The sequence below is a fragment of the Solanum lycopersicum genome, chromosome 4, assembly GCF_036512215.1.
Source record: "Solanum lycopersicum chromosome 4, SLM_r2.1".
NCBI classification, from domain to species: domain Eukaryota; kingdom Viridiplantae; phylum Streptophyta; class Magnoliopsida; order Solanales; family Solanaceae; genus Solanum; species Solanum lycopersicum.
Window position 1 is genome coordinate 52,055,314 of NC_090803.1, and position 18,879 is coordinate 52,074,192.

The 18,879-nt window shown below is 30.2% G+C and overlaps 1 protein-coding gene and 1 long non-coding RNA gene across 2 annotated transcripts; one reads left to right on the forward strand and one right to left on the reverse strand.

The window, feature by feature from the left end:
* Positions 1 to 8,584: 8,584 nt before the first annotated feature.
* On the reverse strand, positions 8,585 to 10,826 carry LOC101244949 (uncharacterized). The gene is made up of 7 exons (XM_069296785.1): positions 10,642 to 10,826; positions 10,320 to 10,519; positions 9,813 to 10,022; positions 9,555 to 9,707; positions 9,254 to 9,509; positions 9,126 to 9,129; positions 8,585 to 9,028 (listed from the first exon to the last, which is right to left on the reverse strand). The coding sequence occupies exons 1-7, from the start codon at positions 10,824 to 10,826 to the stop codon at positions 8,585 to 8,587; spliced, it is 1,452 nt and encodes a 483-aa protein (XP_069152886.1).
* Positions 10,827 to 13,167: 2,341 nt separating this feature from the next.
* Positions 13,168 to 18,092, forward strand: LOC101256966 (uncharacterized). The gene is made up of 2 exons (XR_182661.5): positions 13,168 to 15,705; positions 17,636 to 18,092. It is a non-coding gene; the product is annotated as an uncharacterized lncRNA (long non-coding RNA).
* The last annotated feature ends 787 nt before the right edge of the window (positions 18,093 to 18,879 follow it).

Sequence of the window (18,879 nt, forward strand, 5' to 3'; positions counted from 1 at the left end):
CTTTTTGTGATTTGTGAAAGGTTTTGACCTTCTTACCAAAAACCTTAAACACAATTAGTGGAGCATGTCGTGATTTTACAAATATTTAATTTGAACACCTCAATTAACTAAAGTTAGTACTTAAAACATTTTCATCTTAAGAAATTTATATCTCTTAAACACAAAATGATAATCAGTTCAAAAATAAAATTGTGTGTAGCTCAAGTGCAAATACATAGCAGGTATATGAAATGATGACATGTGGTTGCAGAGATGACTCGACAGTGTTAAAAAAAAAGACATGTGCCTTGAGTCCTCAAATTTAAGGGCCCTCATTTTTAATAATAATAGATTACAAATTATTATTTTTAATAAATATTGAATACTATTTGTAGAAAAAGTAAACATTTCATGAAAAATGAAGAGATTATTGACAAAATTTGACATGTTTGAAGTACTATATCTCATGAAAAATAATTCAAAATAAGAATGGTTATATTATCGGATGAAAACTAGAAGAAATGAATTATATAAAAGTTATTAACAAAGGCCTCGTTTACTTTTTCATTCGGCCACTAATATGGCCCCTGGGTGGTTGAATTTAATTTCAAGAAAGGAATTCCATTTGTGTATGTGCTCCCAATTTTTTAATAGATACACGTTTTGAATCATTTAGGTGTTCAATAAAATAAAAATAACACTACACACACATTTAAGATGTTAAATATCAAGTTATAAATAAACTTTTTAATAATAAATTACTTATAGCATATTATTATCAAGTTATAGCATATCAATAAATAATATATTTTTCTCATTAATTTTTTAAAATAATAATTAACTTATTTAAATAATTCAATTACCATATTTAAACCAATGTAGTTAATTAAATTTATTATTTTAAGTTACCTTTTTTAAACAAAACTCTTAATTAAAGTAATTTAAATTAGATATTAACCTTTTTTAAGATAACTACAAAATAATAGGGATTTTATCAAAATCTAAAACAATTACAGTTTTATTTTTAAAACTGTAAAATGTTATCTAAAAAAAAAATTATATTCCCCAAATTTTTTTTCTTTCCCAACTCTTTTCAAAATCATTACATCTGCACGCCTATCAAAAATTTTCACCAAATTCGCACGCCTAAATTTTCTCTCGAAATCACTTCTATCTTAACAGTCTTCTTCAAGAATTCTCAAATATTTGCATTCAAATCTTCATTTTTAGCACCAAAATCTTCAACTCTTGCGATAAACAAACAGTACAATGTCGAAAAGAGGCAACAAAACCCCGAGAAAAAGTAGAAGATTGAATGAAAAAGCAAGTTCAGACGATTTTCATGCTCTATCTTTCGAAATTTTATCACAAACACAATCTCAACGTTCATCTGTTAAAGTTAAATCTAGATCAGGGAAATCAACAATAGAAAAAAAAACAAGCATCCAAAGGAAAATGAGAAGAAGAGAAAAGGGAAAGAAAAGAAAAAAGTAGATGAATCTGAGAAAAGGACGAAAGAAAGAGGAAAGAAAAGGAAAGGAAAAGAAATCGAGGAATCATCAGATTCTGAATCTGATTTTGTGGAAGAGTAGATAAAATCAAAATTCAAAAAACCAAGAGCATCTGAAATTGGTACTTCACATTTACAAGAAGAAGAAGAAACAGTTAAACCTTAAAAAAGTTCAAAGGTTAGTAAAAGTTAATTTTTTAAAACTTTTTTATGTTCTGTTATTTTTATTTTCTGTTATTTGGGTATAAAATAGTTAAAATACAAATTTTGTGTAAATAAATAATGTATGATTCACTGTATGAAATTTTTGTGTAAATAAATAGTGTATTTTTTATGTATGATTCACTGTATGAATTGTGTATGATTAACTGTATGATTGTGTATGATTCACTGTATGAATTTTGTATGATTCACTGTATGATTCAATGTATATATAAAATGTGTATGAATTGTGTATAAAAAATTTTTTATCAAGTTTTTTGATACTGTTGAATAGTAATATCCATAATTAGTTATACTTTATATTTTGATTTGTATTTTTTGGTGTTCAATATATTGTGTATGAAAGAATGTTGTAAGTTTGTTTGAAATGTGTATGATTTATATTGTATTATGTTTTGTATACTATGTCTATGAATTATGTATTTTTCAATATTAAGTTGTAAGTTTGTTTGAATTGTGTATGATTCACTACATTATGTTTTGCATACTATATGTATGAATTATGTATTTTTCAATAGGGATAATGCACAAGTACCCCCTCAACCTATGCCCGAAATCCCAGAGACACACTTATACTATACTAAGGTCCTATTACCCCCCTAAACTTATTTTATAAGTAATTTTCTACCCCTTTTTAGCCTACGTGGCACTGTTTTGAAAAAAAAAGTCAACCAGCGTTGGACCCACAAGATAGTGCCACGTAGGCCGAAAAAGGGTAAAAAATTATTAATAAAATAAGTTCAGGGGGGTAATAGGACCTTAGTATAGTATAAGTGTGTCTCTGGAATTTCGGGCATAGGTTGAGGGGGTACTTGTGCATTATCCCTTTTCAATATTATGTTGTAAGTTTGTTTGAATTGTGTATGATTCACTGCATTAGTTTTGTATAACATGTGTATGAATATGTGTATGATTAATGTATTTAATTTTTACAATTTTTTAGGAAAAGAAGACACAAACACATTTGTCTTCATGTATTAATATGAATGTGTTTGCGGATTTGTTGACCTTTTTAGGTCAAGACAAGTTTCAACAATTCCTAGATGAAACACCTTTTGAATTTTTTTATAATTTGCATCACATTAAAATCCAACGTCAAATGTTGAGACACTTATTTATAATGGGGGATGAAAATGTTAGGGATGACATGTTTGTCATTAAAGTAAATGGTAAAGAGTTACATTTTGGGTTAAAAGAGTTTGTTGCTATAACTGGTTTGAAATGTGGACCTGTTTCTGATTTTGTGTCTGATCCACATGTTCCAAACAGACTCATTGCTGAAAATTTTGGAGATTTTAATAAAGTATCCAAGTCAGATTTTTATTACAAGTTTAAATTGCAAAATTTTTGGGAGATGACCGTCTAAAAATCGGGATCTTGTACTTTATTTCTTCATTTCTGACTGCATCAGACCCTTCAAAGACAACAATTTCAAAATTGTATTTTCATTTGGTAGAGTCTGGACAATATGCCACTTTCCCTTGGGCAAATGAGTGTTTTAATTTAACACTCAAAGCTTGCAATAAAAAATTCAAAAAAAATCCAACGTCATTCAAATTCAGCCAGTTCCACATAGCACTGTAGATATGGTTTTATGAGTGTTGTCATCCATTTGATAACACAATTGCTATACGTGTTTCAAACCGCACACCGAGAATCCTGAATTGGAAGACACCGAATGACGTCATTTTTTTGACGATTTGAAGAAAATAATTTTCAAAACACATGGGAATCAGGTATTTTTCTTACAATGTTATTACACTCATTATAAATCATTATACATTATACATTTTTTTTGGATGCAACATAAATTCAGAAATATTGTCTTCTCTGAAGAAGAGTTAAATCTAATGGACGAAACCATCTTAAATCAGTCCAGCAGCCACCATGATTCAGAAAATCCCAGATCATCGGAAAATCGTGCTGTTGATAGTGAACATATGTCACGATCCAAAACGAGTCGCGAGTGGCACCCACACTTAACCTCCTATGTGAGCGAACCAACCAATCTAAACCCCAACATTTCAACCATAATAAACAGAATATAATACGGAAACTTAAAACTCATTAACGAAATCAATTAATAACTTCTAAAATTCAATACTTATCATTCCCCAAAATCTGGAAGTCATCATCACAAGAACATCTATCCTCAAATTACTAAATCTAAGAGTATCTAAGAAGCTAAAATAAGTAAAAGAAATGGTTTTTGTCCGAACTTCAAGACATCAAGACGCGAAGGAAAGAATCCAGTCCGAGCTAGGAACAATAGCTCACCCTGAAATCTGATTATGCTGAAGTCTGGCTAGAGTTGCGGTTGAGTCGGAATCGATGGCACGTTTGCTGAACTCCACAAATGTCAAAGAAAGAAACATACAAGTAGGGGTCAGTACAAGTACAAGTACTGAGTAGATATCATCGGCCAACTCAAAATAGAAAACAATATGCATCAAATAATATCATAAAATCAACTACAGTACTCAACAGATAACAACAAGTACCATAACCATTGGCCACAACCCAAGCGTATCTATGAGGACTCACGCCTCCATACCATATTCGTTTGGGAAATAGGTTCTTTAAGTTTTGAGTATATTAAGATAATTCAAGATTCATTCTCTTTATTCCTCTTGTGTCGGAACGTGACACTCTGATCCCCTAATACTACGTGTCGATTCGTGACACGCGATCCCTAATACTATGTGTTGGTTCGTGACACCTGATCCCCTAATACTATGTGTCGGTTCGTGACACCCGATCCCCTAATACTATGTGTCGGTTCGTGACACCCGATCCCTTAATACTACGTGTCGACTCGTGACACCCGATCCCTTAATACTACGTGTCGACTCGTGACACCCTATCCCCTAATACTATGTGTCGGTTCGTGACACCCGATCCCCTAATACTATGTGTCGGTTCATGACACCCGATCCATTAACCTCATTCTTTTTAGTTCATCAAGCCTTCTTTTATACCAAGGCATCATCATTAATAGAGAGGTTTTAAGGTTTAAGATTCAACAGCCTCATCATGCTAATTCATCACAATTACATAATCATATCATGCAAGCACACAATTAAGCATATAGAAGACTTTACAAAATTACCCAATACATATCATTCGCTATTAAGAGTTTTACTACGAAATAACATAAATCATAACCTACCTCCACCGAAGAATTCGTGATCAAGCAAGCTATCCCCCAAAACCTTTGCTTTCTTCTTCGTTTCTCTCTCTTCTCTCGATCGTTCTCCCTCTCTTTCTCTTTTTCTGATTTTTTCTTATTCAAACTCTTTTTCTTTTACCCTAATTACCATATAATTAAGTATAAAAGATGACCAAAGTAATCCACTAATTAATTCAAGGTTATCTCCTTTAACCCCCAAGTAATTGAATTATTAACATTAAACCCCTAACTTTATAATTATAAGCAGGAATAGTCCAAAACGCCCCTTAAAACTTTTAACAGAAATCCGACCCAGTCAGGGTTACGCAGTCTGTGAGGGGCCGTCGTGCCTGCGACGGTCCGTTCTGCTGAGTCGTCATAGAGTTCAGAGATTGAATTTTACTGAAGAGCCTGTGACGGCCTGTCGTTCCCACGATGGTCCGTCCTGCCATGTCGTCGCGAAGTTCAGAGAGTTGTATGAATTTTGTTTGAAAAATATATAAATTCTGTTATTTTTATTTTCTGTTATTTGGGTATAATATATTTAATATATAAATTTTGTGTAAATAAATAATGTATGAATTGTGTATGATACACTGTATGAAATTACAGATTTCTTCATATTACAATCTCAATTGCTGAAACATGTATTTTTTATGTATGATTCACTGTATGAATTGTGTATGATTAACTGTATGAAATGTGTATGATCCACTGTATGAATTGTGTATGATTCATTATATTATCACTGTATATATAAAATGTGTATGAATTGTGTATAAATTTTTTTGTATCAAGTTTTTTGATACTGGTGAATAGTAATATCCATAATTAGTTATACTTTATGTTTTGATTTGTATAGTTGGTGTTGAATATATTGTCTATGAAAGAATGTTGTAAGTTTGTTTGAAATGTGTATGATTATATTGTATTATTTTTTGTATACTATCTGTATGAATTATGTATTTTTCAATATTATGTTGTAAGTTTATTAGAATTGTGTATGATTCACTGCATTCGTTTCGTATTACATGTGTATGAATACATGTTTCAGCAAAACGCCAACCATCATGTTGCACAATCTGATCCAACAGACATGCCTACAGAGACAACTGGACAACAAGTCCAAAGTTCAAACACAGCTGGTACGATATATTCATTTTTATCACATAAATGAAAATTTTAAATTTTTTTTATTTAACAATTTTTCATGTATATGCAGCTCAAAAGTCAACGGATGATTGTTTAAATGTTGATGCATCTACAACGTCAAAATCAAAACCACCAACATTGGACGATTATCCTTATTTTACCATGACACAAATAATTGCCCTTGATCCGATTCTTAATGCCACCACGACTCCAAATGGTGCGAATAAAACACAAGAATGTGGGTAAATATGATTCTTCTCCTTATATCAGAATGTCGGAAGGAGAAAGCAGTTCAAATAGAGTACCTACATTCTTTCAAATAAACATCCATTCCAAAATCACAATGGGTTTGATGTACCAGATGAACTGATTGAGGAGTTCAATAAATGGATTTTCAAAGATGTGTCGAGCAGGCGTGGCAGGTAATTTGAACGATGATAAAAATTATTTTATTTAATTTCTAAACTACTAAATTGATATAACACTTTTTTAAACATATACAGAAAAGCAGCATATTCCAAGATTAAAAACATATTTCATCCTCAAATGGACTTTGACATTATCAAAATCGGAGAGAAGAATTTTTTTCACATAATGAGTCAACCGGGGAGACCTTGGGAGGACGGGGTAAGACCTTTTTTCAACTAATTATTATGGTTTTGAGTTGCAGTGATATATGTATGAATATTTTCTGTATGAAATATGTGCGAACAGTGAATGAATCAGATAGGTATTTTTTTTGTTACAACAACATATTAATACAATAATGTATTATCTCCGAAAGAAGGCAAAATACTCCCAAACAGTCACTTCTTACAGCACTGTTGATTGTTGGTTTATGGCATGGGTTGATAACATTGAGAAACAGTGGAAACAATCACAATGTGACATGAGATGCATATCACCGGACCATGATGTTGGACAATGCATTAGAGGATATAAGCTGCTTGCTAACATTCCGTGGGATAGGGTTGACGAAATAATCATCCCAATCAACATCAATGACAAATTCCATTGATTTCTTGTTGTATTCCGAATCAAAAGTAGATGTCTATAAGTATATGATTCGATGATGGGAGGATCTGTTCATTCAAGGAAAGTCAAAGAAGCTGTTGATAAGCTTGCAACCATGATTCCTTTATTTCTGACGAGCACAGGGTTTTATGGCAAAAGACTTGATTTGTATACGAATAATCTCCCTGATTATCAACAGAAGTCTCACTCTGAACCTCTAAGTATCAAGAATGTTACACATGTTCCTCAACAAGAAGAAAGTTCAAAGTATGTATATTTCTTACATTATTTTTTATTCATTTTAAATTGAAATTGCTATATATTCATTACAAATTTTTTCTTTTCAATTTCTTTACAGTGATTGTGGTTTATACACATCTGTATTTGCCGAGTACATGAGCAATGATGTTTTTGATATATCACATATTGATATTGATTCAACATATCATCGTCAAAGATATGCTACATTACTTTGGATGAAGTTACATGAACAGTTGCTAGCAAGAAGGGTGGACCTTGAACTCATAAAGAACAAGTTATGGACACCACCAATTATCCTACTCCAAAATTCCGTACCAGGAAGTAGAAATCTTCATGGCACAATGTACATTTATTTGAATGACTTGTTTTTTTTAACTTATGAACAATTTATGTATTTTCCCAGTTTTTTTTTATTATGACTACTCTGATGGTTTTATATAAATTATTACTGATTATTACTAAATGTGTCTCACTTTAACATATATGAACACTGTATGAATGATGTATGAAAATCATATGAATTATGAATGTCATATTAAAATTTGATATATAGTACATAGTAATGTTAAATTATTCCATAAATTTATTTTGCATGAATACTATGCACTTTCAAATACAAACAGAAACATATATTAATTACATTACTGGTATGAATACTGTATGAAAAATGTATGAATTATATCATACAATTATACATTAATAAATGTGTATCACCATCTTGCATACATTATTCATACCAGTAATATACATACAATTTGATTCTGTTTGTACTTTTATTATGACTACTGATGGTTTTATATAAATTATTACTGATTATTACTAAATGTGTCTCACTTTAACATATATGAAACTTTATGAACCATGTATGAAAATCATATGAATTATGAATGTCATATTAAAATTTGATATGTAGTACATAGTAATGTTAAATTATTCCATAAATTTTTTTTGCATGAATACTATACACTTTTAAATACAAACAGAAACAAATATTAATTATATTACAGGTATGAATATTGTATGAAAAAAATATATGAATTATGACAAATTATAAAATATATATTTCAAAATACAAACAGAAACAAATTGTAAGTACATTACTGGTATGAATAATGTATGAAAACTGTATGAATTATAACATATTATAATTTAATTTTTTAATATATGAACAGTTGTATATACAATGTATGACATTTGTATGAATAGTAATATTATTCAATAAAAAAATATTTTATAACAATGTAATGCCTCAAAAACACAGATTTAACATTACGACATCATTGTTTTTGTACAGGATAATTTGAACAAGTCTTCCTATTGTGTCCAACCTGATGGCATCTACTGCATGAGCTTTTTCTCTTCTTGAATTTCACATCTGTGAATCCCTTCCACCGTTCAAGTTTGGGTCTTCCTGCTGCTCTTTTTGGACCAGGCGGCATCAATTTAGGATCTGAAATATAACTTGGTATATTCCATGTACTCTCGCACGGGATAGGCTCGACAGGAATGTCATAAGCATCTTTGAAATTCTTGAGGCTATAAAAAGCAGAACAAAAATCTGATTCATGTAACTTCCTGTACCGGAGAATAGCAACTGCATGATCACATGGTATCTCATAATGTTGAAATCTTCCACAACTACACATCCTTGTGTTCAAATTTACTATGTATTTCTTTGCTCCTTCAGCTACAACATGCAGATCAACAGTTGAAGATATCACCTGTGTAAAAAAAAAATTATACATGTTGAAGATTAGTATGAATTGAAAATACAATACAGTGAAACACATACCCTCATATTGCACGACAACGTAATACTTTTCTGTAGATAAACATCATATTTTTTTGTCAGATTAGATGTAGTCTTATCAGCCTCCTCATTATGCTTGTGAATCCACCTCTGAATTGTCACCCTCATAAACTCAAGAAGTGAAATCACCGGTTACCTCCGTGCTAATCTGTTAACATTATTCAATGACTCCGCGATGTTTGAAGTCATGGTCCATGTGCGCTTACAATTCGAGTAAGTTCTTGACCATTTGCTATAACCAATATCAAACAAGTATGGTCGTATTCGCGTATCTATCTGATCTATTCTTCCCAGAATTGTGTTAAACTGTTGTTTTGTATAAGCTTTTGCCAATGAAAAGAACAACATCTTCAAATCTTCAGTATTTCTATTGAAATTCTTCAAAACATTGACTGATAATGCCATATGCATGCATAATGTTCTGATTCAGGATATACATTTGTTGTCCTTTCCATATGCTTTCATTTCTGTCTGACATAAAACACATATTTTGTCTAACTCATATGCTTCTCTAAATTGCTCAAAGAACCATGTCCATGAAGCATCATTTTCAGAATCTACTATCGCATACGCCAACGGAAGTATATGACCTGCTCATTAATTATTAAAAAAAATATCACACAAATCAAAAATATCATTCATATATTTTTTCATTATATTATATAATTAGAAAATTATATAGGTTAATATTTTACCTCCCGGATCCAATGTGCTTGCAGTTAACATTGTACCACCATATGAACATTTTAATGCAACACCATCAACAACTACAATTGACCTATAATATTCCCAGCCCCTAATACATGCTTCTAAAGCAACAAATGAATATAAAAATGTATCATCTTCATTCCTTTTTATTTTCAAAACAGATCCAGGATATGTTTGCTCCAAAATATAAAAATAACCTGAAAATAACATTCCAATTCATACATAAAAAATACACATAACTGTTACTATATAAATTTATCATTATTTTTGAAATTACCTGAAAATAACAGCCCAATTCATAAATAAAAAATATATATATTATACATAAATAATACACGAAACTGTTACTACACAACAAAATAACAAATGTTTAAATTTATCATTATATTCGAAATTACCAGGTAATCTTGCATAAGATTCTGCTGGATCTCTTCGCACCTACTTTACTGCTTTTTCTTTAGCTCTCCATGCCTGTATGTATGTCAACAAAACACCATGCAATTTCAACATATCATCAGCTACATCTTTTGGAGTATATACCTTAGATGGATCAATATAATTATCCATTATCAAGACAGCTACAACGTCAGTTATCCCTTGACGTCTGACATAAATTCTTTCTCTAACACAACATGTATGCTGAGCAATATACTTCCGAACTTTGAATAAACTAGATTTATTCAAACTAGATGCCCTTATCATCCAAGAACAACTCTTAGAAATACAATTCAGGTGATAATTGTTACAAAATTTAATAAAATATACATTACAATATATATACATTGTAACAAAACAAAAAAAAAAATTTAAACTTACTTAGATGCATTACAACGTGCAACCCGAAAGCTGAACTTCTCAACAAGTCCAACATGCCTCATAACCTCCTTAAGGGTTTCTTTATTATTATAAATCTGATTTTCAGCTACAAATAAATTAGAATGATCACATATTATATCATTATCTACTTCACTATTATCATTGACAACTCCATCTAAATCCATTCCGATCAAACGGATAGAATTGTTGGAGTATAGATCTATGTTATTCTGTGATAATCTAACATCAGAATTTATTATATCATTAACTATAACTCTATGACATTCGTTATACTGCCCACAATCTTTCAAAGTGATGCATAATGGATATTTTGTAAAAAAATCCAAATTCACCCTCATCTGATCTAGATAAACCTTTACCCCAACATCATTATGAATTTTTATAGGTGGACACATTTCGCTAACTATATACTTTATCTCAACAGAATTTAGATTTTCTTCTATGTTTAGCTAAGTTACTATAGAATTAACTAAGCCAGTATAAAGAGTAGAAGTATCATATAGGATGCCCTCCATTTCAAAGTCGACGTATTTCCCTGTTTCACAATATTAAAATTACATTCAGTGCATCCCATAATAAAATTAAAAATTTATTCATACATAATTAACACACATTTCATATACAATTTATATACAAGTCACTGTTTAACACACACTTCATACACTTCGTACAAAAATAATACACACTTCATACACAATTTAATACACAATTACTACACTGTTTATACACTATTGTAATTTAATACACAATTAATACATTGTTTATTACACACTTAATACCATTTTATACAAAATTAATACACAAATCATACACTGTTTACCACACACTTCATACACTTCGTACAAAAATAATACACACTTTATACATAATTTAATACACAATTACCACACTGTTTATACACTATTATAATTTAATATACAATTAATACATTGTTTAGTACAAAATTAATACACAAATCACACAAAATTATATACAAGTCACTTATATATATACAATAACAAAATTTTAAATTAATACAAAATTAAAACAATTTTTATACATACTGCATACTACACAACTAAATTCTACATACAATCTAAAATACAATTTCATACTCAATTTATCCAATTTAATAAAAAAAAAAATATACAATTAATTCAATTTTTATACAGGATTCATATATATATTACAAATCAATAATAGCTACGTACAACTATAAACATTGATTTTCGTATATATTGTTCATACACTATTTATATACATTAAAATACAAAATGTATACATTATTAATACAAAATGTCAGATATTGTTCTACTGTTTCAAAAACAAAAAAATTTGCTAAATTGATCAAAAACTGTAAAATTTTAAATTTTAACCAGTAATCACATTTACCATCATTCTTCGTTTTAATTACACATGAAAATACATTTAATATTACGAAATTTTTATTAGTAGAAACATTAAATTAATGTTTTAAAAAAAAAATATCAATTTAACATATGCAATATAACATGGGGAAAAAAAACGACACATTACTAAAATATTAAAAAAAAACTAACCTGATGAATTCCATTTGCCACCATGTTTAATTAAAATTGACACAATTTTCTCCATCAAATCAAATCTAAACTTTTCAACCTTCAACTTTAATTGTTTTTCCAAAAAAAAAAAAAAAACGATACAATATGATAGAATTCGAATATATGAATATAGTTCAATTTCTGGAGAAAAAAAATGAAACACGTTTATGGAAAGAAAGATAACAGAATAGAATTTTTTTAGGATAAAAAATCAAAAATAATTACCATTAAAAACGGATTGAGATAATTAAGGTGCATATCTATAATTAATATATTTTAAAATCCCTTAAAAGGTGCACATTTGGTTATCAGTTAAAAACAGTTACTACATTCACGAAAATTATCCAATTTTAATTATTCATTTTTTAATTTTTTTTCTTCCTAATTTTACTGAATAAATATTTACAATATTTTAATTTAAAGAAAGGGATAATGCCCAAGTACCCCCTCAACCTATGCCCGAAATCTCAGAGACACACTTATACTATACTAAGGTCCTATTACCCCCATGAACTTATTTTATTAATAATTTTTTACCCCTTTTCGACCTACGTGGCACTATCTTGTGGGTCCAACGATGGTTGACTTTTTTTTCTTCAAACTAGTGCCACGTAGGCTAAAAAGGGGTAGAAAATTACTTATAAAATAAGTTCAGAGGGATAATAGGACCTTAGTATAGTATAAGTGTGTCTCTGGAATTTCCGGCATAGGTTGAGGGGGTACTTGTTCATTATCCCTTAAAGAAATGCTATAAGTTGATATATTATATGTTATAGAATGAAAAATTATAATCTTGTGCCATAACTTGAGAATATGACTACATAATATGCTATATACCTAATTTACACTTCAATAAATACTATCCTAGTTGAGGTATCTAAGTAAATTATATACGGACAACTTTAAGGGGTCGCACCAAAAAAATTTGTCGAAACATATTCTTATGTATTTATGTGATATACACACGACATACAAATTATAAATGATATGCATGTCATATGTATATCATTATATCATATGTATGTCAAGTATATGTCTAGTGTATGATATACAGTGACATAGCTAGTGAACATACTAATGATATATGTCAATTATCATCATTGTATGTCATATATATATGTATATATCTTATGTATGTAAATGACATATCAATGATATACAATGACACAAAAGTGTACATGAAGAGAAGATTTTGAGGAAGTCATGAACTTTAGTAAAGAAGCAAATAACAACAAATAAGAACATAGAGATGCTTATGGAACTGTTTCATAGAACAATTACTTTTTGTACGTCCATGGATGAATCTTAAAATATAAATAAATTTCTTCCGTTCTAAGAAAAAAGAAACAATAAACAATGCTATAATTTTGATGATGAATTATAAAAATGAATAGAATTTTCGTAATTTTTCAATGAAGTTGTGACGAACTCCAAAAAAAAAAAATGTAACATATTAAAAGTAATAACTTTGATCGCAATGAGAAATGAAGTTTACTGATTCAATGAATTTAGCATATCCTTTATAATTAATGGTTCGAACCAATGTGCTTAATGTTAATTTTTGAGACTAATGATAATATTAATGTTTGTAATTAATGATTGAAGTAAATGCATTTAGAGTAAACGGTGAGACTCATTGATTTCACATGAATGAGTCTATCATTGTGGTCACCATCTATCTTTGAGACTAAATAAAAATTGAGATAACTAATTAATTCAACTATTAATATGTTGTGATATAAGTAGATGAGATTAAGGGTGAAGGTTAGTTAGCAATAATGGGCAGATTAGTCTTTTTACTGTATAGTTGTTATAATTATTTTCTGGAAGATTAGTTAAATATTTATATAGAGAAAAGACATAAAGTTATCACTAAAGTTGTCTCGAACTTTCAAAAAGACATCTTAATTTTGTGGGTATTCTATTTCCTCATTGAACAATTTAAGAGTGTTATAAATATCCCATTTCTTATCCAACCCCAATTGGAATTTTTAACCAAATTAAGCCATTATATAAAACAATTTACCAAAGTAATATATTTTTTTAAAATTTTACAAAACTAGTATAAACGTATTTCACGGTAACGTTTTAGGGTATATTTTTTTTAAAAAAAACTAACAGCATTAGGTTGATATACGTTACTGTAATGTTTTACTCCTAAAACGTTATTTTCAGTAACGTTTTACTCCTAAAAAGTTACTATGTAGTAACGTTTTAGCAGTAAAACGTTACTGTGAGTAATGTATATCAATCTGACGCCATTAACTTTTAAAAAATAAAATATATCCTAAAACGTTACTGTGGAATACGTTTATACTAGTTTTGTAAAATTTTAGAAAAACATATTATTTTGGTGAATGACTTTATATAATGGCTTAGTTTGGTTAAAATCTCCCCCAATTGCAAGAAAAGAGATGCAATCATGCACCAATAGTTGTTTGACACGCATTAAGTTTTTTTAATTTTTAATTTTTAGTTTTATTTTCATTTTCATTTTATTATTTTTAGTTTTATTAACTTTATTTTCATTTTTTCTCTCTTTTTTCTTAAATCTTCATTACTCAAATCTTTTGTTCTTTGTTGTAAATCCTCCAAAATTAGCAGCCATAGTCACCGTCAATGTAGCCTCCGTGATGCTTCCATGTTATAACACTATTTTCGTCATCAAAACATCACTAAATAAAATCAATTCAACTCTCAAGTTACTAAAGCAAGGTAATGAGACAAAAAAAAGATGGAGTTTCATAGTTTTCTCTAATCAATGGAATTCTTTTTTTTTTTAAAAAAAAAGATAAAAGAAGAAAAAGAAACAAAGAAAAGCAAGAGACAAGAAAAAGAAGTGATAAAAATGAATGAAGTAAATGGATCTTCTAAGTTGAAGAAGATGAAGAAAGGGTAATTGAATTTTTGAATTTCGGTAAAAAAGAAAATGGGGAAGATGATGTAAATTAATTAATAATTAATATTAAAGAAATATAATGACACCTGACACTTTATAGCTGGTTATGGCAATAAAAAGATTGGGTCACGCGCTGCATTTGCGTGACAACGACCCAGGCGAGAAAATACGTCAAAATAGCCCATTTACAAAGATATTAAATAGTTTCATGGAGTGGTCATACACTTCCAAAGTTAAGGATGCTCATTTATATAAGTAACTACTTCCTCATTAAAGAAACAATTCAGATTAAAAAACGTGATCCTCTCTTCTTCAGTCTGATTATAATTAGAAGCTGGTGTGTGTTAAAGGATCAAAAAATCAATTCTTGGTTCTTCGATTCATAGAGTTGTATAAAAATTGGGTGCAAATCGTAGTTTGAGATAAGGATGGAATCAATGTCCTCTAATAACTGTTAATTCATTTTTTTCCGCGAGAAGAAGCTCAATTTATCAACGATGGTGCTCGAAGGTAGTTTGATGAATGTGCCTCAAAATAAGTCTGCGTCGTGTGTTCCTCAAACTGGCAGTTCAGCTTAAGGTCAAGGTATTGACTACAATCATCCTTTATTTTTAATTCCTACTGATGTTAGTGGTATTAGTTTGATTTCATTTCAATTGCTTGGCATTGAAAAATATATGTTATGGAGTAGATCTATTCAATTAGCATTGTTAGGAAGGAATAAGCTTGGGTTAATTGATGGAACTGTTAAAAAGGAGATGTATGGTGTAGAATTGTGGGGGCATTGGGAAAGAATCAATGCAATTGTGTTATCCTGGTTGCTAAATTATGTATCTAAAGGATTATTGAGTGGACTTGCGTTTGCCTCTAGTACATTTGATGTTTGGACTGATTTAAGAGAAATGTTTAACCGAGTAGATGGTTCGAGAACCTATAGCTTGCACAAAGACATTGTGTCTATGCAACAGGGTAATGTATCTGTTTCTAAGTATTACACAAGGATCAAAACTTTGTTGGATGAGTTTGAAATATTAGTACCAACTCCTTGTTGAAACTGTGAGATTTCAAAGGGATTTGTAACTCATATGAACATGTAGAAAGTTTATCAGTTCTTAATGGGACTAAATGAATCCTATCAACAAGCTAAAAGTCAAATTCTCATGCTCGATCCATTATTAACAATTAATCATGTGTATTTTATGATAGTTGGAGATGAATGTCAAAAGGCTGTGGTAAGTTGTACTACCAACTTGGGAATGACTTCTTTAGCTCGGATTCATCTGTTGCTATGTACTAAAAAGCTGGTAGCAGTTCAGGTGATAGTAATAGCTCAGGTGCGAATTAGAAGTTTAAGAGGAATTCAATATTGATATGTGATTTTTGCAAATCCACAGGTCATAGCAAAGAGTTCTGTTACAAAGTGGTAGATTATCCTCCTGACTTTAACACTTTGTGTGGATCATTGTTATCCATTGTTTCATAATGTATTGTATTGTATTGTATTGTATGGTAGATACAATGTTTGGCTAGATTGTTTTGTTGTTGTTTAGTAACATTTTAATTGTCTAGTTTGATTGTATCGTACTGTATTGTAATTTATAAATTTACTTAAATATCCTTTATTATTCTAGGGTAGTAGGTTTGACTAGGTTTAAATAATTAAGGTAAAGGGTAAAATAATATTTTAAAATATTATGTAAAGATATAATTGGAAAAAGAAATTAAGTAACAATGGTAACATACCAAATTGGTTGTTCCATAAAATAGGAGTTTCCATTGTAACGTAACAACTAAATTTAACGATACAATACAATACATTTTAAGTAACAACCAAAACAGACATTGTAGGTATAATAACGATACAGTATAATATAATGGATAACAATGACCCAAACATAGTGTAAGTCAAAAAGAAAGGTGCAAGGAGGTTCAAGTTCTCCAACTGGTAATCAATATTAATCAGCTCAGGAAAATTTGACATATAGTCTCAACAATAACATTCCTCCACCTCCATCTAATCCACAACAACACTGTTTGAGGGATCTACTGTCAATTTCAAATTCAATCAGGTTGAGAAAGAGGTTCAACAGATGCTACAAGGTTGCACCTTTACAAAAGACCAGTATGATCACATTTTGAAAATAGTTCAACAAAAGTCACATGCACCTACTGTTTCTAATGCAACACTACTAGTACAACAGGTAAAAATACTTTTGTTATTGATCATAATCAAGTGTGGATTATTGATACAGGATTAACAAATCACATGGTTTCTAGCTTAGATATGATGATGAAATGCTCAGTGTCAAAGCTCTCAAAAGTTTAACCTGTTTATCTTCCAAATGGTACTATCACTCTAGTATCTCATGTTGGTTCATGTGCCTTATTACACAGAAGTGTGATCACTAATGTGTTACATGTTCCTGAGTTCAAGCATAATCTATAATCAGTTAGTCAAGTCACAAAGGAATTAGGTTGTTGTGTCACCTTTTTTCCTAATTTTTGTATGTTCCAGGAACTCTTCAATGGGAAGGTGAAGGAAGCTGGTAAAGAAGAAGGTGGTCTATACTTGTTCATGCAACATTAAAATAATAAAATTGAGTCAAGGTCCAGTAATGAAAAAGAAGATCTTGTTGTCAACAATACAAAGACAGTAGACATGAAGTTGTGGCATCAAAGGTTAGGACATGTGTCTTCTGGAGTTCTTCCAAGACTGTTTGGTGTGAATCAACAAACGTTATGTTTTTTGTCAGAATGTTCTATATGTCCCTATGCTAAACAAGGCTAGCATTTCCTGTGAGTGGTATTAAAAGTGTAGCTTTTTTTTGACTTGATACATGTTGATGTTTAGGGTCCTTATGCTATACCTACAGTTGATTGTAGCAAGTATTTTCTTACTATTGTTGATGTTTTTTCAAAATTGACTTGGCTATTCTTGCTTAAACTTAAATTAGCTGGTTGTGTTTCTATTACAGAGTTTCTTGTATATGTTAAAACTCAATTTGGTAAGGGAGTCAAAATATTAAGGTCTGACAATGGTACTGAGTTTGTGAACTCAGTATGTGTTAATATGTTCAAAGATATGGGTATTGTACATCAATGATCATGTCCTTATACTCTTCAACAAAATGGTTTCTGATAGGAAACATAGGCATTTACTTGAGGTCACAAGAGCACTCAAGTTTCAGGCTAATATACTTGTGTTTTATTAGGGTTAATGTGTGTTAGTTGTTGCTTATATCATTAACAGGTTACCTAGTAGTGTGCTTGGTTATGAGACACCTTATGAAAAGTTGTATAGTAGCAAACCAGTATTGTCTCATCTCAAAACTATTGGCAAGATGTATTAGAAGATCTTCTAGGCCAAAACAATCTCCATTATGGCTGAAGAATATATGTGTTATGATCATCTATGTTCTCCTTATCAAGCTTATATTGCTGTTACTTCTCAAATAAAGGAGCCTGATACCTATTCTGAGGCTATGTGCAGATAAAAGGTGGGTGGATGCCATGGAATCTGAAATACAGGCTCTTGAAAGTAACAATACTTGGGTAATACTGATCTACCCCAAGGGAAGAAACCTATAGGTTGTCGATGGATTTATAAGCTGAAGTATAAATCAATTGGAGAGGTTGAATGATTCAAAGCTAGACTGGTTACTAAGGGGTATAGTCAGCAGGAAGGTATAGACTACAAGAAAACTTTTTCTCCTGTTGTAAAATGAGTTATAGTTAGAACCATTGTTTCTCTTGCTGCTT